The sequence below is a fragment of the Oncorhynchus kisutch genome, linkage group LG17, assembly GCF_002021735.2.
Source record: "Oncorhynchus kisutch isolate 150728-3 linkage group LG17, Okis_V2, whole genome shotgun sequence".
Lineage (NCBI taxonomy): Eukaryota > Metazoa > Chordata > Actinopteri > Salmoniformes > Salmonidae > Oncorhynchus > Oncorhynchus kisutch.
The window spans coordinates 36,847,065-36,869,776 of NC_034190.2; the positions used below are offsets into that span (position 1 = coordinate 36,847,065).

General features: G+C 44.3%; 1 protein-coding gene across 1 annotated transcript in view; it reads left to right on the forward strand.

Moving 5' to 3' along the window:
• The window catches only part of LOC109906934 (uncharacterized), a 70,907-nt gene extending 48,762 nt beyond the window's left edge, over positions 1–22,145 (forward strand). The window contains exons 5-22 of the mRNA XM_031793758.1: positions 5,766–5,813; positions 8,146–8,264; positions 10,062–10,278; positions 11,197–11,336; positions 11,517–11,643; positions 11,839–11,874; positions 12,000–12,139; positions 12,213–12,339; positions 14,061–14,221; positions 15,571–15,697; positions 15,902–15,937; positions 16,065–16,177; positions 16,972–17,101; positions 17,478–17,617; positions 17,712–17,835; positions 18,094–18,252; positions 18,736–18,895; positions 21,037–22,145. Of these exons, the coding sequence (XP_031649618.1) occupies positions 5,766–5,813; positions 8,146–8,264; positions 10,062–10,278; positions 11,197–11,336; positions 11,517–11,643; positions 11,839–11,874; positions 12,000–12,139; positions 12,213–12,339; positions 14,061–14,221; positions 15,571–15,697; positions 15,902–15,937; positions 16,065–16,177; positions 16,972–17,101; positions 17,478–17,617; positions 17,712–17,835; positions 18,094–18,252; positions 18,736–18,895; positions 21,037–21,125 (2,193 nt within the window). The 3' untranslated portion in view covers positions 21,126–22,145. The remainder of the gene's footprint in view (positions 1–5,765; positions 5,814–8,145; positions 8,265–10,061; positions 10,279–11,196; positions 11,337–11,516; positions 11,644–11,838; positions 11,875–11,999; positions 12,140–12,212; positions 12,340–14,060; positions 14,222–15,570; positions 15,698–15,901; positions 15,938–16,064; positions 16,178–16,971; positions 17,102–17,477; positions 17,618–17,711; positions 17,836–18,093; positions 18,253–18,735; positions 18,896–21,036) is intronic.
• Positions 22,146–22,712: the final 567 nt, after the last annotated feature.

A 22,712-nucleotide genomic window follows, 5' to 3' on the forward strand; every position in this document is an offset into this window, starting at 1 on the left:
CTTCTGTACTCTGCCCGTCCTCTGCACAGCTTTCATTGGGGAAAGAATGCTTCTGTACTCTGCCCGTCCTCTGCACAGCTTTCATTGGGGAAAGAATGCTTCTGTACTCTGCCCGTCCTCTGCACAGCTTTCATTGGGGAAAGAATGCTTCTGTACTCTGCCCGTCCTCTGCACAGCTTTCATTGGGGAAAGAATGCTTCTGTACTCTGCCCGTCCTCTGCACAGCTTTCATTGGGGAAAGAATGCTTCTGTACTCTGCCCGTCCTCTGCACAGCTTTCATTGGGGAAAGATTGCTTCTGTACTCTGCCCGTCCTCTGCACAGCTTTCATTGGGGAAAGATTGCTTCTGTACTCTGCCCGTCCTCTGCACAGCTTTCATTGGGGAAAGATTGCTTCTGTACTCTGCCCGTCCTCTGCACAGCTTTCATTGGGGAAAGAATGCTTCTGTACTCTGCCCGTCCTCTGCACAGCTTTCATTGGGGAAAGAATGCTTCTGTACTCTGCCCGTCCTCTGCACAGCTTTCATTGGGGAAAGATTGCTTCTGTACTCTGCCCGTCCCCGGCTTGTGTGAATTTTTGGTAAAAATGTAACTTTGCCGTGTGGACCTATGCCTGGCATTTCAATCAACATCACATACTGATGTCTCACTACTATTGTGTGGGTTATAGTCATTATCTAACTCTTATGCACTGAGATTACAAAACATGAAGAACACTTTCCTAATATTGAGTTGCACCCCCTCTGCCCTCTTTGCCCTGAGGACAGCTTAAATTTGTCGAGGCATGGACTCTACAAGGTGTCAAAAGCGTTCCACAGGGATGCTGCCCGATGTTGACTCCAATGCTTCCCACAATTGTGTCAAGTTGTCTGGATGTCCTTTGGGTGGTGGACTTGAAACACAAGGGTAACTGAGCGTGAAAAACCGATGCGTCTGGCACCTACTATCAAATCAAATTGTATTTGTCACATCCCCCGAATACAACAGGTATTACAGTGAAATGCTTACTTACAAGCCCTTAAGCAACAGTGCAGAAAAATAGGTGTTAAGTAATAAATAAAAAAAACGTTACAAGTAATTATAGAGCAGCAGTGAAATAACAAAGGTGAGGCTATATTCAGGGGATACCGGTACAGAGTCAATGTGCGGGGGAACCGGTTAGTTGAGGTAATACGTACATGTAGGTAGAGTTAAAGTGACTATGCATTGATAATAAACAGAGAGTAGCAGCAGTGTAAAAGAGGGGTCTGGGTAGGTCTTTGATTAGCTGTTCAGGAGTCTTATGGCTTGGGGTTAGAAGCTGTTAAGAAGCCTTTTGGACCTAGACTTGGCGCTCCGGTACCTCTTGCCGTGCTGTAGCAGAGAGAACAGCCTATGACTAGGGTGGCTGGAGTCTTTCTCTGACACCGCCTGGTGTAGAGGTCCTGGATGGCAGGAAGCTTGGCCCACTGATGTACTGGGCCATACGCACTACCCTCTGTAGTGCCTTGCGGTTGGAGGCAGAGCAGTTGCAATACCAGGCAGTGACGGGACCAGTCAGGATGCTCTCGATGGTGCAGCTGTAGAACGTTTTGAGGATCTGAGGATACATGCCAAATATTTTCATTCTCCTGGGGGGAATAGGCTTTGTCGTATCCTCTTCACGACTGTCTTGGTGTGTTTTGACCATGATAGTTTGTTGGTGATGTCGACACAAAGGAACTTAAAGCTCTCAACCTGCTCAACTACAGCCCCGCCCGATGAAAATGGGGGCGTGCTCGGTCCTCCTTTTCCACAACCATCTTCTTTGTCTTGATCACGTTGAGGGAGAGGTTGTTGTCCTGGCACCACATGGCCAGGTCTCTGACCTCCTCCCTATAGGCTGTCTCATCGTTGTCGGTGATTAGGCCTACCACTGTTGTGTCATCGGCAAACTTAATGATGGTGCTGGAGTTGTGCCTGGCTATGTAGTCATGAGTGAACAGGGAGTACAGGAGGGGACTGAGCACGTACCCTTGAGGGGCCCCCGTGTTGAGTATCAGCAAGGCTGATGTGTTGTTACCTACCCTTACCACCTGGGGGCAGCCCTTCTGGGAGTCCAGGATCCAGTTGCAGAGGGAGGTGTTTAGTCCCAGGGTCCTTAGCTTAGTGATGAGCTTTGAGGGCACTATGGTGTTGAACGCTGAGCTGTAGTCAATGAATAGCATTGTCCAGGTGGGAAAGGGTAGAATGGAGTGCAATAGAGATTGCATCATCTGTTGATCTTTTGGGGCGGTATGCAAATTGGAGTGGGTCTAGGGTTTCTGTGATAATGGTGTTGATGTGAGCCGTGACCAGCCTATCAAAGCACTTCATGGCTACAGACGTGAGTGCTACAGGTCAGTAGTCATTTAGGCAGGTTACCTTAGTGTTTGTAATACCAACATGTTGGGTTGTCTGCTTGAAACATGTTGGTATTACAGACTTAGTCAGGGACAAGTTGAAAATGTCAGTGAAGACACTTGCCAGTTGGTCAGCGCATGCTTGGAGTACACGTCCTGGTAATCCGTCTGGATTACTGTTTAAAGGTCTTGCTCACACCGGCTGCGGAGTGTGTGATCACACAGTCGTCCAGAACAGCTGGTGCTCTCATGCATGTTTCAGTGTTACTTGCCTGGAAGCGAGCATAGAAGTAATTTAGCTCATCTGGTAGGCTTGTGTCACTGGGCAGCTCGCTGCTGTGCTTCCCTTTGTAGTCTGTAATACTTTGCAAGCCCTGCCACATCCGACGAGCGCCGCAGCCGGTGTAGTACAATTCAATCCTGTATTAGTCCTGTATTGCCTGCTTGAAAGTGGCAGCTCTTCTATTTAGCTCAGTGCGGATGCTGCCTGTAATCCATGGCATCTGGTGTGGGTATGTACGTACAGTCACTGTGGGGATGACATCATCGATGCACTTACTGATGTGGTGTACTCTTAAATGCCATCGGAAGAATCCCGGAACATGTTCCAGTCTGTGTTAGCAAAACAGTCCTGTAGCTTAGCATCTGCTCCATCTCACCACTTTTTTATTGACCAGGTCACTGGTGCTCCCTGCTTTAGTATTTGCTTGTAAATAGGAATTAGGAGGATAGAATTATGGTCTTGATTTGCCAAATGGAGGGAGAGAGAACTTTGTATGCGTCTCTGTGTGTGGAGTTAAGGAGGCCTAGAGTTTTTTTCCCTCTGGTTGAACATTTAACATGCTGGTAGAAATGAAGTAAAACGGATTTAAGTTTCCCTGCATTAAAGTCCCCAGCCAATCGGAGCGCTGCCTCTCGATGAGCGTTTTCCTGTTTGCTTTTGGCTGTATATATTATACTCCGTTCAAAGGCACTGATCTTTTGTCTTGCCCATTCACCTTCTGAATGGCACACATACACACACAAGCCATATCTCAAGGCTTACAAATCCTTCTTTAACCTGCCTCCTCCCCTTCAACTACACTGATTGAAGTGGATTTAACAGGTGACACCAATAAGGGATTATGGATCATGGAAAGCGCCATATGCGTTATGAATTATGCAGGTCAATTGTCTTTAGCATGGACTAGTGTCCTTTACAACCATTTTCCTGTCGCAAACTGAAAAGGCACACTCCGCACGTAAACAAACTGGATAAATACCGCAGTACTCAATCACCTTTGACAAAAGGACCTTGGCAGCGCTGTGTCATCAAATGATGATCCCTCTATTGTGGGATGTGCTCACTTCGTCTCTCAGCAGTTTCAGTCAGTTTTTTCCTACCCCCCCCCCAAAGACAACAGAGATACACGTTGTGTGTTTAATGACTGTACACGTTGACTTACGGCTTACACAACGCACCTGCGGCATTTTGAATACGTTCCGGTACCGGACTGTTTTGACTAAGGCATCTCCCTCTGCAAGCGAAGATGCATGAAAAAAAAAGAGCATGAACCTTTCTTGCCTTATAATCTTCAATTGCACTTAATGACATTATTTCATTCATGTTGGCACGTCTCTTTTAACGCTGCTGCTACTCTCGGTTTATCTTATATGCATAGTCACTTTAACTATACATTCATGTACATACTACCTCAATTGGGCCGACCAACCAGTGCCCTCGCACATTGGCTAACCGTGCTATCTGCATTGTGTCCCACCCGCCAACCCCTCTTTTTCCCTGTGAAATTGCAAAGCCAAGGTAGTATCGGAGGTCTTTTAAGCTGTGGCTCAATCCTCCCCTCGTTTTCAAGTGAGCGAGTGGGACACAGTCGACCGGTGTCCTGTTACTGTTTCGAATGCTCAAGCTGAATGAAGTCGAGGGCCACTTTGTTATAGTTCAAGACTCATTTAGCCACAAACGTTTCAGGGTGCAGTGTTAAGGCAGCAAGTCTTACTAGACAGTCATGCCAGGATAAGCAATGTGTGGATTGGAGCAGCAACAGATTCTGTTCATGACCTGAATATGATCTGAAAGTCCCGCCTACTTCCTGGATCATGTCCCATGCTATTTTTGAATGGCCTTCAAGATTGTCTTCAAATTTATGAAGATGCGGTCACTTAAGATATATGTAAAATTCCAGTTGTATTCAGGGATTCATTTACTTCTGCCTGATGCCTTTCATTAAGGTTTTCGATAGTGGTTTCTTTTAGTAACCAAAAGCCTTCGTAGATGACATTGGGTAGAAGTAAATTAATCCACTAATACGAATCAAATTGTACATATCTTAATTGACCGAGTTTTCATGAATTTGATGATATGATTTTGAAGGCCATTCAAAAACAGGATTGGATATGATCCAGGAAGTAGGAAGGACTTTCATACCATATTTGATCTTTGATTATAGAGTGTAAAGCGATCTAGAGGATAAGTTCCTATTTCCTATGAGCTCCTACTGCAAAGAGTCAAGCAGACATTTGATACCCTAATGACTTGCACATAAAGACACACACACACACACACAAAACAAACACAAACTCTCTACCTGTCCACCCAGAAAGGTGAAGGACTACAGACTGCAGTGTGGACACATTCTATTGCATTCCAGCTACATGCCACTAGTACATTTCATTGAGAAACAGGTGTAACCAAGGAATGTCAAGGTCTGGTGAGACGAGAACAAATGACACAAGAATGCGTCTTTCTCACTTCCTTCTAGGTTGTTGCGCTTTCAAAATGGCCGCTCCCCTCTCCTCGTCTTCCTCAGAACCAGTTCTCCTAGATGGAGGAATACTGAAATTGTCTCTTACTGGCTGAAATAACGTGAAATAGATCAACAGTAGTAAATCACTGCAAAGGGTATTCCCACTTTTGAATGGTTAATTGTGTGGACAGAAATACACACACACACACACACAGTAGTTTGTTGTTGTCTGTCTCATGCCTCTCAATGTGAAGTTGATGTTTGCATTCTCTCAGGGAGTAATGGGACATGGGTGGCCTTGTGTGTGTTCATCAGTAATTGCAAAACAGGTTGACAGGGTGGCTGGGGTTTTTAGATTGAACATTTCTGTAGTTGTTTGGGTACTGTTGCTGCAGTAGTTGAGATATTTTGAGGTTTGGCATGTTAACTATTTAGATTCCAATCCCTAATGTGTTGTCCAAGACAAGTTAAACATGACATACTGTAGAAAGTCTAGTGATGCACTGTTACATAAAAAAAATATCATTTAGCAGACGCTTTTATCTAGAGCAACTTACCGCATTCATCTTAAAAGATTGATAGGTGAGATAACTATGTGCTATTTATAGTGGTTTGATAAAGTATGAAATGACTAGATGGCTGTTTTCTCTGTGTGTCTGCAGCTCACCAAGGAGAAAGAACATGGAAAGCTCAACCCTCGGCCAGGAAAGGTGAGTGTCTGTCTGACTGTGAAACAACTTCACCTCTATCCCTCATCTATCATCTTTGTCCTACAGTATACAATGTGTCCTGAAGTAAAGGTCAATGTCCCATTGCAAACAACTACACCTCTATCCCTCATCTATCGTCTTTGTCCTACAGTATACAATGTGTCCTGAAGTAAAGGTCAATGTCCCATTGCAAACTACTACACCTCTATCCCTCATCTATCGTCTTTGTCCTACAGTATACAATGTGTCCTGAAGTAAAGGTCAATGTCCCATTGCAAACAACTACACCTCTATCCCTCATCTATCGTCTTTGTCCTACAGTATACAATGTGTCCTGAAGTAAAGGTCAATGTCCCATTGCAAACAACTACACCTCTATCCCTCATCTATCGTCTTTGTCCTACAGTATACAATGTGTCCTGAAGTAAAGGTCAATGTTTCCATTGCAACCTTGTTTTAGATGTAGTGAAGGATGACTGCTCACCAGGTTAGCCACCATATTAGCTGTTTTTCACCAGGTTAGCCGTTAGGATTAATGAGGATAATTCAAAGTGAATTAATGGCTTAACACTTCACCGTACCCCAAAGTGACAGTTAGTTGCCGAAGGCAAGTAATTAAGGATGAGGAGAGGGATCTCATGTAGAGCATGGTAAAGCTGAGGAAATGAGATGAGTACGATTCCATTCAGATTCACTCAGCCAAACATCATTCTCTATTTAGGCTGTTGAACATTTGGATCAATCAATTAGATCTGTGTGGAAGTGGAAAGAAAGCCATTGTCTTTTTTCCAATGCACACTTTGTGGTTTGGACAATATTACTGAAAGCCCAGTTCATTCACTATAGTCCTAACATACTACAAGAGTAGGGGTTCCCAACCTAAGGGTCGCAACCCCAGCATAGGGTCGCCAAAGCTTGCAGTGCTTTATTTGAGAGAAAATCAAATCATAATCAGTGCATTATTTGTAAATCGGAAGGTTCCGGAACAAAAAGTGAACAAAAGAGGGGGGTGACCTGGGCAGCTCTGAGGTACCGGAAGCAGAAAGCATTGCATGCATATCATCGCATTTGCGTAGTGGAATAGAGCTGTAGAGGCGAGGCATTTCAGTAGCCTAGGGTCCGGGGAAAATGTGCTCTTTTTCTAAACTCATTTCATGACTGGAGACTTTGGCAGAATCTTTTTTAATACTGTACAAATGATCGAAATGACAGGCTACTCTGACAATCTGAGATCAATAAAAACATCAATAGCCCAGGCCTAGGTGTATGCAGTCATATTGTAGGCTACAATATGAACAGGAAATGATGGTCCTAAAAATGCTTTCCAGTTTCACTGATTTATTTACCCAATGATGAGCAGCTCACTGGTGATGGCCGACGCGTTTATGCCAAAAGCTTATCTCTTTCTTGTTTCACAAAGAGGCAACTCGAATGAACTTTGATCGCTTTTCCTCAAAAACATTGGGCGTACTTGATCGGCATGTTTTAGTTTTATTGTTGGTTATGGTTTCAAGTCTCTCATTATTAGCCATTCACAATTACTTCCTCTTTGGCAGAAGTTACATCCATGCCTTGCCAATGCTTTTGTGCTCCAGTCAAACGATCCTGTGCTCAGACAATTACTGTGGTATTTAAATTACCGTGGTGGGGTTACTAAGTAACACTAGCTACATACCTGCCCTATTTGCCTTTTGCCATTAAGATTATGAAACTAGATAAATGTCAAGCTTGCTCCTGCATGCTCCAATTAGCTTTTCGCCGTCAACATGGAACTCGTCATGGCACCTACGGACTTGCTTGACATTTAGCTCCGACAGGTTCTGATTTAAAGAAGCCTGGCTGTGATACACAATAGCATACGGTACCTTGCCTGAACGTTCACATGGCTAACAACACAAAGCGGCTGTAGCTAAGTTGCGTCACACTCTTGTTGCTGTTTGCTGCCTCCAGTGATGGAGGAAAGAGCTGGCTAGAGTTAGCCTGGTCATGTGATTAGCTTGTTCCTTTAATATACAGTAAGAAGTGGCGGGCGCTCCACAAACGTGAGTCAACTGTGCAAACCAAAAAATGACATCATCGTTGAAAAGAAACGGGGACGCAAACCTCGCTCACCATTAAAAGCATGATGTTTTATTTGAGCGACCTATCAAAAGCTTGACATTCCCTTTTTTTACAATGGCCTTGATCAGAACGTTTTAATGTGCGTCAGAGATATTGGCTAAAGCACAAACAGATCTAGCATCCATGCTAGTATAGAGGATGGAGCACGGTACAGTGTCCGTGTGCTCTTTTAAGTTGAGCATCTCTAATGAAATGGTGCTGTCTTTTCCAGATGTTCATCTTTGACCAGCCAGGAATGTGTGGCCAGCGGATTGAGGTGCGGAGTGATGTCATTGATGCCACACCCTGGCAACTACAGGAGACTATCTCAATCAGGGTTGTCAGGGGAGGGTAAGTATTCAAATGCACGCTCGCTCACTCACTCACTGTTGTAGTTAGAACTGCTCATGGACATTAGACTTGAGGGGATGCACACACCCACACACGGGTATATGACATGCAGGGACACACACACACACACAAACGGTCAGTTGTGAACAGATCGACAATGGATGTAATCACCTGTTCCAAAGCACCTTATGTGTCCTGGAAAAAAGACAGAGCCACAGAGAGATGGTGTCATTGGTGCCTATATTTTACTGCCTCCAGCAGCAAACAAAACCAAAGGTCACACTTTTTCCTCGTGTCACATGTCACTTCCATATATTTGGCCCAACCTCAAAGCAAGAAACAATATTTAAACTATCCTGTCAAGGTTATTAAAGTATCTCCAATGCTGCCAAATCATGTAGATCTTGAATGCCCCCCTATCACCCGCTGAGATACATGGAACTGAACACCAATGTCTGAAATTGGACACGCTTTAAGCAGTAATCCACACACACACACACACACACACACACACACACACACACACACACACACACACACACACTAATCCATAGAATTATGATCAAGATAATTGCAGTATGATCTCAACCAAATACCTAGTAGTAATACACACTATAGTCCTTTTATTAATCCAGAGAGGGAATGGACGATTTATTCCAGGAAATAGAGGGCATGCAGTCCAACACCTGCACTGGGTGCGAGCACTGCAGCGGGAATCTTCTACGTCTCTCACACACATCCCTTTCTCTGTGCTGCTGTGACTTTTTGAGGAGATCTCTGGAAAGGGGACTAAGATCTTGGCATGCTCTATTGCAATATTTGCATATCTGTCTACCTGTCTCTCCCTCTTGTTATAATTTGCCTACTCTAAAGAAATAAATGAAAATAGTCTCTCAAAACCTATTACTGTACACTCTCTTAGAATCAAAGGTCCCATCCAGACTTCGGTCGTCAGTTGAATGGTGTTTCCTCTGACACATCGGTGCGGCCGGCTTCCGGATTAAGCGGGCGGGTGTTAAGAAGCGCGGTTTGGAGCCTCCAGCGGTCTTAAGGCACTGCATCGCCCCGCTTGAGGCGTCGCTACAGCGCCGGGTTTGTTCCCAGGCTATGTCACAGCCGGCCGTGACTGGGAAAACCATGAGGCGGCACACAATTGGCCCAGGGTCATCTGGGTTATGGGGAGGGTTTGGCCGGCCGGGATTTCCTTGTCCCATCACGCTCTAGCGACTCCTTGTGGCCGGCCGGGCGCTTGCAAGCTGATTTCGGTTGCCAGTTGTACAGTGTTTCCTCTGACACATTGGTGCGCCTGTTTTCTGGGTTAAGCGAGCAGTGTGTCAAGAAGCAGTGCGACTTGGCAGGGTCGTGTTTTGTAGGATATATGGCTCTTGACCTTTGCCTCTCCTGAGTCCGTACGGGAGTTGCAGCGATGGGACAAGACTGTAACTACCAATTGGATATCACGAAAAAGGTTTTTTTTTATAATAAAGAAGCATGGTTTGGCGGGTCATGTGGCGGGTCATGTTTCGGAGGACACGTGACCCGACCTTTGTCTCCCGAGCCCGTTGGGGAGTTGCAGCGATGAGACAAGTTTGGAATTCACGAAATTGGAGAGACAAAGGGCCCCAAAAAGGTTACTATCCAGAACCTAAAAGGGTTATTCGACTCTCCTCATGTCTTCCATGTAGAATTATTGATTATGAATGAATCAATATAGGTCATGCATTGTGTTCAAATGAATCTTGTTTTGACCATGGACCCTTACTCTTCATTTTCCTGTCTTTCCATTCCTCTCTGCAGCTGGGTCTTGTATGAGAAGCCCAACTTCAAAGGGGAAAAGATAGCTCTGGACGAGGGGGACATAGAGCTCACCTACCCCTTCGACGCCCCTGAGGAGGAAGGGGAACAACAACAGAAGCAAAATGGAGTGGACGGACAGAAGGAGGGAGGAGAAGAAGTTGTGGAGGCCAAGCCGGCCAGGAGGTTCATCATAGGATCAGTACGAAGAGCAGTCAGGGTAAGAAGAAGAAGTCACAGATTACTATTATGATAAGCCATAGAGCATTGTTTCTCAAATCAGGCCTTTTTGAGTAGCCGCTAATTCCAAAGGCTTTAGGCATGTTAGGTTCTAAATTCTTATACGAATCCAGTCAGATAGGAAGCTCAGGCTAGATTTTTTTACGCCCAAACTGGATGTTGCAGCTGAATAGCACACATACAATTCACAAAAGCATGTATTTATACGTTCCGATTAGACAGATTCTTTGTTGCCGGGTAAGAACTGAGTCTGTTCCTCCTATTGGTATTATCATGGCCCAGTCCAGAACCTGTCTGTGTATGTGAGAGAGATACGTCTACAGTTGGAATATTGTTGAGATGGTCCCCTCTAGCCCCGCCTTCCCAGAGGTTTCTTCTCCAACTGTTGTCCTGCCCTCAATGTTGTACTCCACGTCTCTCCCTGCCCTAGTTCCACAGGAACTAGCCTGACCTTACCAGGAACTGAGACTCAATTGTGGCCCTTCACTTAACCTCCTTAGAAATATTAACATAAAACAATAACATATCTGGACATACAGACACTTTCTGTACTTCCCTTGTCGTTGCATTAACACTTTCCAGCTCCAACATCATAGCCAATAACAATTACTACTAATAAGCGGATTATGCAATTATAAATGAACTCATTATGCAACTAAAATGGGCTCAAGCCAAATAGTCTCAAAAGGGTTGATGGATGCCACAAGGCAAGAGTTATGCCACTCTGATTAGGTGTGGTTCAGTACATGTGTTGACAGACTCTGGCACTCTTACGGATTGCTGTCTCGAAATGCCGTCCTCTTTGTTAGAGCCTGTATCACAAATGCGCTTCTCTCTGTGAAACTAGTACCCTCTAGTGTCAAAGTACCATACTTGACATTTCTCTCTGCCCCCGCAGGACTACAGTGTGCCAGAGATCAGTCTGTTCCCAGAGGAGAATGCCGAGGGGAAGAAGGTGACCTTCAGAGACACGTCAGATGACGCCAGGATATTCGGCTTCCCCATCAAAGCCAACTCCATCATCATCAACGCTGGACTGTGAGTAACAGAGTCGGCTCGGCCAACTACCTTTTTAGGAGGAAAAGGATCAACCTTTTTATGAAAGTAGATGATTACATTTTTGTATATTGTTTGTTTTGTCGAACATAATGACATGGCTTTGTGAGGTCGAGCTTCTGTTATGATATCCCTGTTCTGATTTGGATGTTCTCTCTTCAGATGGCTGGTGTACCCGCATCCTTTTTTCCAGGGCGTACCACGTGTCCTGGAGGTGGGGGGGTTCCCCAACCCTGCAGCCTGGGGCGTGGAACAACCCTACGTGGGCTCAGTGCACCCGCTCAAAATCGTAAGTATCCCCTCCACCTCCGGAACACCTTTTCACCTTTCTAGAATTGAACAGACAATCAGGGCAATGTACACGGTTTAGATTTACATTTAGTAGAATACACATTCCCATGCAACGTCATTTTACAGGGGAACAAGGTAAATGCATTGCATTTGTATTTGTATTTGTATTTATTTATTTATTGCATTTTTACAGGGTGAACCGAGAGTGGAGAAACCCGGTGAGCCAAAGGTAAGAGATACGGCAATGCCATGGCCATGATACGGAAATGAAGGAACGAGTCAATCAAACAATCAACTCAATTTAAATACACAAACGCGAAGCAAATGAAGCGTGTTTTTCCCTGTTGCTTCCAGCTGGTGCTGTATGACAAGCCTTACTTCACTGGGAAGAAGAGGACGATCTACACCAACATGAGAGACTTCATGACCAGACTGGATAGACAGCAGACTGCCTTCATGTACAGCCCTGGATCCATCCAAGTACAGGGAGGCTGGTGAGTAAAGTGTGTGTATGTGTGTGTGTGTCTTACTTCCTGCATCTCATCCTCTGTCTCCCTGTACTTGTAGCTGGGTTGGCTATGAGAAGGAGGGTTTCCGAGGCCACCAGTATCTGTTGGAGGAGGGAGACTACCACGACTGGAGGGTGTGGGGGGGCTGCGATTCCGAGCTGCGCTCCGTCAGAGTCATACGAGCGGTGAGTGGGCCATACCATCACGTTACACCCCCATCTCTGTCAGGACCTTGTATCCAGATGCTGCAAGAATGATCATGTCCTAAATGGCATGTTTATCATACACTGGGGAAAGCTGTGCTCCCTTATTGATGTCACTTGTTAAAACCACTTCAATGAGTATAAATGAAGGGTATGAGACGAGTTGATACTGGAACCGCTGGGTGTCGATGGACCCCTCCCTTCAAGCTAGTCATTCTGACTGCAGTGTAACATTGTAACATTTAGAATTTGTATTTTATTTCAAATAACACAATAGCATTTTCATTAGTTTGTTACTGTAGGCTATATGTTAAAAACTAAAAATAATAATAATGAAACCTGTTCAATCCATTTTATTCATGGAGTGCGTTTGTTACAACTATGAAACAGAACGCATATGTGTTTGAACGTAGTAACAGCTTATTGTTATAACGACAAAATCAAATCAAATACACCAACCACCAAGAAGCGTGGTCAAACGATGAAAACATCAGTAGCCTAAACATTATAAGCACCAAGTGGCCTTGATCAATAGTGAAATTCGGCACAAAATAAATAATGGCATTATAATAAATGGAAGTGTTGATATGACTGCAGTCAAAAATAGTCAAATATTGTCAGCTCGTGCTTACGTTGTGTGCATCTTCACGCAATGGCATCAGTTGGATTTCGTTTAGCTGTTATCCCTTGTCCTAACAGTTGACGCAATTTTCATAACTTTCTTTTGCGTTCAGTGTTCCCCTGTGGATGGGGGCATTGTCATCCTACGGAGGCATAGCCATGGTAGCCAAAACAATTCCCTACCCAGTATTTTTTATACATGACCCAAAGCATGATGGGATGTTAATTTCTTAATTAACTCAGGAACAACACCTGTGTAGAAGGACCACCTTGTGCTGGGGACAAAAAAAGGCAACTCTAAAATGTGCAGTTTTGTCACAACACAATGCCACAGATGTCTCGAGTTGAGAGAGCGTGCAGTTGGCATGCAGGAATGTCCACCGGAGCTGTTGCCAGAGAATTTCATTTACATTTCTCTACCATAAGCCACCTCCAACGTCATTCTAGAGAATTTAGCAGTACGTCCAACCGGCCTCACAACCGCAGACCACATCTAACCACACTAGTCCAGGACCTCCAATGCCGGCTTCTTCACCTGTGGGATCTTCTGAGACCAGCCACCTGGACAGCTGATGAAACTGAGGAGTATTTCTGTCTGTAATAAAGCTAACTCAGTGAAATTGTTGAGTAAATGCGGGATACAAAGAAAATATAAACGCAACAATTTCACGTGTTTCCATTATTTTGGCAGTGACCTGTATTATATCTAGATGACCCAGGCACAGGGACATACTCAGGTTAGGCTTTTGGATTGGGGTTAAGATTAATATCTAGAATTAACTTGTCCCCTGTTGCCATAGAGCAGCGTGGCCATTCACTCAAAAACAAATGTAGTTCCATTGAACTAATCAGTGTGAAATACTTTTGACCAGAAACGGAACAACAGATGGCATCTGGAAGGACAGTGGAACACACCACATCAAGACCTCACTGTGTCTGTGGGCGCCAGCGCGCTTACTGTAGCTATTCCTTCCCTGCTGGTTAAGTTCAGGATGTAGCTGGTCCTAGAGACAACTGTGCCTAAAGACAACTCCTACCTGGAGCCACAGCATGTGACCTCTGACCCCTCTGTCCCCTTGTAGGACCTGACGGAGCCCATGCTGGTGATGTATGAGCAGCCAGACGAGGAGGAGGAGGAGGTGGTGGAGCAGGAGAACACCTTTGAGGTGACCAACGCCATTCCTGACGTGGAGCTGTTTGGTTACCACACCACCACGCGCTCCATACAGGTCCTCAGTGGAGCGTAAGTACACACGCTTGTGACGAGCAGCGTTATAGTCTCACGGGGTATAGTCTCACGGGGTATAGTCTCACGGGGTATAGTCTCACGTGGTATAGTCTCACGGGGTATAGTCTCACGGGGTTTAGTCTCACGGGGTATAGTCTCATGGGGTATAGTCTCATGGGGTATAGTCTCACGGGGTATTGTCCCACGGGGTATAGTCTCACGGGGTTTAGTCTCAAGGGGTATAGTCTCACGGGATATAGTCTCACAGGGTATAGTCTCACGGGGTATAGTCTCACGGGGTATAGTCTCACGGGGTATAGTCTCACGGGTTATTGTCTCACGGGGTATTGTCCCACGGGGTATAGTCTCACGGGGTTTAGTCTCACGGGGTATAGTCTCACGGGATATAGTCTCACGGGGTATAGTCTCACGGGGTATAGTCTCACAGGGTATAGTCTCACGGGGTTTAGTCTCACGGGGTATAGTCTATTGTTATATACAAGGGTGACCGTATAATACAGTTATTCCCGGTATTGGACCTCCTGTATTTTTTTATGGGCCTAATCATTAGAATTCCAAATAGAACCTCTATTAATTCAATGGGATCTCTGTGGGTTCTAGTCCTAAAAATGTGTCCTTTAACTTTTAGAATGTATCACCTTTTTATTGTGACGTGAACACAGCCAGTCATGATGTCTCATCTGATTTGTCAAACAATCACGTCAAAGGGCTTCTTTAACGAGGATACCCCGCGCACCATCTTCCACTGGCATCATATTTCCAGCCTCCAACCAGTGGTGAATGTAAAGAGACATCCTGTTACACAAAACAGCACAACGGGCAATGACACTGGTGACTGTCATTAGGCCAGGATGTATAAGTCCACTGCCGTCCACGCGTGTCTCCGTGTCATTAGCTCATCTCTGCCGTGGCAAAATGTCCGCGCTCTCGTCGACCACATCGCATTTTGGATCGCGCAGTTTTCTTGTCGTTTTCTTTTCATTATTATGATCTAGGCTTAAGTTTAGCCGGTACAGCGTACCCCCGCTATGTATTTTGCCGGGAAGTTCTACCGGATTGCACCGCCTTACTTTCACCACTGCTTTATATAGTAATAGCATAGTAATGACGGATATAATGCTCGTGTGTCAGAGGACTGATAAGTTAATAAGAATATGATCATCACTAGAGCCAATATAGATATGGCTCTGGTAATAACTTGATCCTGGCTGATAAGTTAAGAAGAATATGAAGATTTTTTATTACATTATAGGCATAATAAATTAAACACAAGGTCCCTCCAACAGTGATTGAAGGATGTTAGAGTATTAGTAGAGGTTTGACTCCGTTGTTCTCTTCTTCAGATGGATCGCCTACTCTCACGTGGACTTCTCTGGTGACCAGTATATCCTGGAGAAAGGTTTCTACAGTAACTCTGCTGACTGGGGCTCTTCAGACAACCGCATCTGCTCTGTCCAGCCCATCCTACAGGTGAGTAGGAGCCTGGAGACTCTTTTCTACCGGAGTTGACAGTGGAGAGACGGAAACAGACAGGAAAATGAACTGAGAGAACACCCGCTGCTCCTTCAATGTTGCAATGTTTTGATCGCTTTGTCAGCCTGAGGGGAATATGAAAAGGATGTTTGACATTTTGATGTTTACTCCGTGCACTCAGTTGTCGTGTGTCTGTTTCAGGCTCCGAGTGAAAACCAGGGCAACGTCAGAAGAGAGGTGAGACATCTTGTGCAATCGTATATCCTTCTGCAGTCACGCCATCTCTTTTCACTTGAACTATGTCTACGGTAAATGTGACAGATGGTTTAACTCTTTCTTCCTTCGCTGTCTCTGTCCTCCTCAGGTGATGCTGTACACGGAGCCAGATTTCCAGGGTGAATGCCATCTGTGTGACAAGAACCAGGAGTCCCTCTCTGACAAGCTCATCGCCAAGTCCTTCAGGGTGGTGGGAGGAAGGTGGGACGAGACCAACACACACACAGAGCTAACTATCTGGCAGTAACCAAAGAGAGGAAAGCATGAAGGAGAATTTAGGAGGTTACACAGGCTTTAGTGCACTCTTAGAATTAAAGGTGCTATCTAGAACCAAAAATGGTTATTCGGTTGTCCCCATAGGAGAACCCTTTGAGGATCTCCTTTTTGTTCCAGGTAGAATCCTTTTGGGTTCCATAAAGAACCCTTTCTACAGAGGGTTATACATGGATCCCAAAAGAGTTCTACCTGGAACCAAAAAGGGTTCCACCTAGAACTAAAGAGTTCTCCAATGGGGGACAGCCGCAGAATCCTTTAGTAACCCTTTTCTTCTAAGAGTGTGGAGATTCATCTTGTTGTTGTTGCCCCGGATAAACGCCTCATTAATCTTGTCATGGGCTTGATGAGTAGTTGACAAGTAGAATCCGGTGTGCTTCGTCGGCTGCCACAACAAAAATGTGTACTCTTGGGGGTACTCGATGACCAGAGTTGAGAAACAGTGGGATGGAGGACTTATAAGAGATGAGCCATCACGGAATTATTACTCTGACAAGTTTATCGCCAAGTAAGCTGGTGGGAGGAAGGTGGGACAGAACCAACACATGCATGCATGCAGACACACACACCAAGTGTAGTTGACAAAGGTCTGAGAGGGACAAATGGAGAATTAGGAGGCGATGGAAGGATACACAGGCTTAGAGGAGATGAACTGTACTGATGAGCATGTGGGGTTAGTAAATGGGTTTTAAACGGGTTTTGTGTGCACCTCTGTGTCCCAGTTGGGTGGTGTACGAGGGCCGTGAGTATTCAGGGAACCTGTACATCCTGTCAGAAGGAGACTACCCCAACTTCACCAGCATGGGCTGTCCTCCGAACTGTGTCATACGCTCGCTGAAGACTGTCCCACTGGTAAGAACAATCCTCATATACTCGTCCCACTCGTATATAGACTGGCCTTTTCACCTCCCTCTCACCATCACATTTCACTTTGTCTGTCTGTCTCTCAGCATTTTATTTTCAATCACTTCATGAATCAATTTGTTCATCATAGTATTTCGGTATGTTTGGCTTAATGCTCCCAGCCTTCTCTCTCTCCCCCTCCTCTTCCCCATACCATTACTCCTCTCAACCCCATAGCCTGACCCACTGTAACACTGCTCCAGGCTATTCAACCTAATGTAGGTGTATATCGGAGGGGTTGGGGGTGAAAAAAGCAGAAGACATCCCGTGTGGACTAATAAAGTCCATCTTAACACTGTATATCTTTATCCCCTTGTTTCCCCAGGTATTCTCAGTGCCCTCCATCTCTCTGTTTGGTCTGGAGTGTTTGGAGGGCAGGGAGATCACAGTGGACACAGAGGTGGTCAATATGCTGGAGGAGGGCTACAACAACCATCTACTCTCTGTCAGAGTCAACCGAGGCTGGTGAGTGTTGCGCGTGTGTGTATTATTCTGAGTGTTGACATTCTGTGATCTTGTTTAACTCTCTCACCCTATACCTCACTTGCACTCTTTGCAGCTGGGTGCTGTGTGAGCACAGTAACTACAGGGGGCGCCAGTTCCTATTAGAACCCATTGAAATCACCAACTGGCCTAAGTTCAGTCAGCTTCTCACCATTGGCTCAATGTACCCAGTACTACAGGTTCGTATCCCACTCTACTTCTTTACTTCATTCTGGTTATAATATACACTGTAAGAAAAAAAATGTTTTGCTTAGAATAGTGATCCTAACTAAATCACTGCCATTGTGAGTCAGTTGAACATTTTCTACATAGGGGCCTAATTTATTATAAGCCTTATAATAAGACATCATAAAATCTCATGCTTTCTTATACAAAGTTATGAATAACTTACGCCACTTCTATTTGCTTTGACATGTGACTGTTTCCATTCCCTGCAGAAGCGGCGCTTCTTCCGCATCAAGAGCAAGGAGCGAGGTCACTTCCTGTCCATCCAGGGCGGCGTGGAGGAAATGAAGTCGGGACGCGTGGTGGTGATCGAGCAGGTGGAGGGCATGAGCGACATCTGGTTCTACCAGGAGGGCCTCATCAAGAACAAGGTATTGCTTTGCAAGGAATAAAGTACCTGAACTTTTCTTCAAATGTTCTTTATTCTTATGATCATTTTGGGACCCATGGGACTCCCTCGCGCAACCCCATGGGTTCCCGGATTACAGTTCTGAAGAGCTGCATTTTTGCTGTTTAAAAAATACAAATAAATGTGATTTGATACCATCCTGGCACTTGATTGATACATTTATCAATCACAATTATTGATTGATTGACCATAAGGGCTCACACCTGTTTGTCCAGGTAGACATTCGTCTCTGATTAAAAGGTAAAGATGAGCACTGGCATACACTGTAGCCCTTGAGGACCGGAGTTTCCCAGGCCTGGTCTTAGATTCACATATACATTGACTGTTGATCAATCTGCTAGTCATATAGTAATCCAAATAAATATGGAAGCTTATTGTGTCTTTCTACTGAAAACAAAGACAGTTGACCAGAGTTCTACATTTTCTTATGTCCGTCTTTCTCTAGTTGGCTCCTACTATGAGCCTGCAGGTGATGGGGAATGTGGAGGCGGGGGCGAAGGTGGTGCTGTGGTCAGAGGCCCGGCAGCCTGTCCAGACCTGGTCAGCCCAGATGAGAGGCACCATCCCCAGCCTTACCTTCCCTGGTATGGTGTTGGACATCAAGGGTGAGACACTACTGTCATCTTAGGAGGGAAATGATAGGAACTACACACATGATTTGTGCTTTCATGCAACCCACCCCCCATGTTCTCTAAAACAAATTGGGGCACTGGGGAAATGTTTGGTCTTGTGAGCGGAAATTTGAACCGTGTTAGTATTTTGTGCAACTTCCAGCGCATTTACAGTGAACACTGAGGCTGTACCCTTACAGTTTTAGACAGTAGCCAATAGGCTATTGTGGCTATTTGAGCATAATGTAGTCATACCAACAAAACCAATGTCTACTTGCATGTGACTTTTAATAACGTTTTTACATTATAAAGGGCTTGACATTAATTCATTATTTTTTACTTGGTCTATAACACTATGGGCCAAACAGGTGACTGTAAATTGCATTGTGTTGTGTTGTATGATGCAAGAAACCACTTTACAATATAAAAGTCATTCTAATTATTAACATACAGAGAATTAGACAGTGTAGGCTGCCCATTGGCTTATTTCACAAGCCTGTCTCAAAATACAACACTGCCCCTTTTAAGTAAGCTTTTTACGTGACTAGCTTTTCAAAGACAGCTTGAACTGTAGCCTACACATTTTGTGCTCTTGTAGGAAGCATTAACTCCCCATTGCTGACCTATACTTATCTATACTGAACAAAATTTGACCTTTTCCGTTCATGATTTAGAGAGTACCCTGACTAAAGCTGAGCAGAATTTACAATAAGAAGCATATTAGACCTGTGTTTCCTTTTCTGCGTGGAAAAACACAAACGCGACCCCTTTGGCATATGGTTTACATCATTTTTATCCTCATCAAACCATTCAACCATTGACCACTTGTGCCCTGTGGATGGGGGCATTGTCATCCTATGGGGGCATAGCCATGGTAGCCAAAATAAATACATGTCTGCAAGAACACAGTGGCCTCCATCATTCTTAAATGGAAGAGGTTTGGAACCACCAAAACTCTTCCTAGGGCTGGCCCGCCCGGCCAAACTGTGCAAACCGGGGAGGAGGGCCTTAGTCAGGAAGGTGACCAAGAACCTGATGGTCACTCTGACAGAGCTCCAGAGTTCCTGTGTGGAGATGGTTGTCCTTCTGGAAGGTTCTCCCATCTCTGCAGAACTCCACCAATCAGGCTTTTATGGTAGAGTGGCCAGACAGAAGCCAGTCCACAGGAAAAGACACATGACAGCCTGCTTGGAGTTTGCCAAAAGGCACCTAAAGGCCTCTCAGACCATGAGGAAACAAAAACAATTTAATCAATTTTAGAATAAGGCTGTAACATAACAAAATGTGGAAATAGTCAAGGGGTCTGAATACTTCCCCGAATGCACTGAACAAACATATAAATGCAACATATAAAGTTTTTGTTTCATGATATGAAATAAAAGATACCAGGATTTTTCCAAAAGCCCAAAAGCGTATTTCTCTCAAATATTGTGAACAAATTTGTGTACATCCCTGTTAGTGAGCATTTCTACTTTGCCAAGATAATCCATCCACCTGACAGTTGTGGGATATCAAGCAGCTGATTAAACAGCATGATCATTACACAGGTGCACCTGGTGCAGTATTGTCACACAACACAATGCCACAGATGTCTCAAGTTTTGAGGGAGCGTGCAATTGGCAGAAATGTCCACAATATTTTTTGAAACATTTTTTTGTTTGTTCATTGTATATAACTGGGCTAATAACTCGCTAGCTAGCGTAGAATATCAACAAATGTACACGCGCACTGATCTGAACAGCACATTCACTTGCAGGTGATTAAAAGACTGCTCGTGGGCTCCCCACGCCAATAGAATTCTACTCTTGTTGCATTGAAAAGGGACTGATATAATGTTGATTCAATCACGGGAAAAAAACATTGATTTATATCGCGGAAACTAATGGGGTGAACTCAGTGAAGTTCAATCTCTTGCGTCTCTGCCACGGCCTGGCCTTTCTTCTGGAGGAAGTGGACGGCAGCTTAGAGGGAACATTGCTGCCACCGTATTTATGGGATGTGATGGGCACATATATAGGAAGTAAAGGCTACTGATAAGATATAGATGTATTAAATAGGCATTGTTGATTCAAGAAATAATCACATCACTTATTGATAAGCATGCTATAAATGAATGATATAATTGTATCTCTCAGGTGGCAAGCAGTACGACAGAGACCATGTGGTGATTTTACCAGAGAGTGAGGAGAGGCCTTGCCAACAGTGGGAGTTGGAGCTGCTATAACCTTCCAATAACCTTCCCTCAACCCACACCCTTCACCCGCTCCTCCAAAACAATACATTGCAATATCACCAAGCCCTCAGAACTCCTGCTCTTCAGTCTGTGGATGGACATTAGGAAGCACCACATACTTTATCCTTGTCATCACCAGGCAACTTCAAGATGATCTGAGAACGTCTTCATTGTAGTTAAAGGGATTTTCTTTCATTCCGTGAAAAATCCTACGAGGATGATCATTTTTTTGCCTCGACGCGAGGGCCGCAGCATACGAACGACTCGACAATAAACAACCAGCGCCTTTTGAATCAACTGGAGAGGATGGGAAGGATAATGCTCCCCTCCCCCCCTCCTCCTCCTTAAATATGTATATTTGGATTATTCTATTTACAGACATTCAACCCTATCACATTCTTCCTTGACTTGGATGGTATGACCCGGCTTACCCACACACAGTAGTGGACTTAACCATTCACTTGAAGTCACCAATGATTATTGGGAAGGTCCAAGTTACATCTACTAAATGGTACATTATCTGTGGCTATATGCAGTATATTAAAGTATATTAAAGATGGATTCATAAAGGAAGCCACATCTATGCACATTTTTTTCTGAATTGACTTAAGATTTTTTTTTGTATTTTGTTTGACTATGCAGTGTACTACGTTTTGGGAAAACATTGGATGGGGAAGTGTATTCGTGATGCAGTATAATACATACACAATACATATAATAATGTATGATGCAGTATAATGACCCTGTGGGCTTTTATGCAGTTCTTCTCTAATGCTACAAGTATGTTCATCAAGTTGGTGTTTCTATTCCACTATGGTATTACGTCTGTATTTGCATAGATATTAATCATACATTGGCCATTCACTGTCAACATACAGGTTGCTCTATTTGTTATATAACACCAAATGCCTTGCTTCTCTGTGCATTCTTTTATACCAAAAATATGTGAATGGAAATAAACGTGTTTTTAAAATATCATGTTTAAATATTAAATAAAACATATCAATTGTTGAAGTGCTGTTCATCTGAAATGTGTCTTGTTCTTTCGCAGATCTTCAATTATAGATAAGTTACAGTATGCTGTCATGTATTGTGTCATCCAGTGCTTTCACATGTTATTATAATACAGAACGGTGAGGGGTGAGCAGTTGTACTGTGTCTGACCGTCATCTAGATTGGCTATCAGGATCCACACAGACATAATCTAGAAACACTGAGCAAGCTGTCCTGAATACCATGGTGATGTGCGTACAAGATACAGGACTGTTAAGAGCGAGACAAGTCAACTGACCCTACTCTGTACAGAACATACTATGCATAAGTACATACTTGTAGATCCAGGTTAAATGCATCGGATTTATTCGTAGTCAAATCCTTCACAGATTGGCACATCTCAAGCCTGCATTTATACAGAGAGTACAATGAACTAAATGGCAATAGAGGTAAGACATAATGATACTGGATACATTTTAAAATGGTGACTTTTATATCCGGCAAGCTAAAGTGGAACAATCGTGCATCATATCCGTCCAACCGATACACACCGAAACGTCCCATTGTTGACAGTGGACACACACA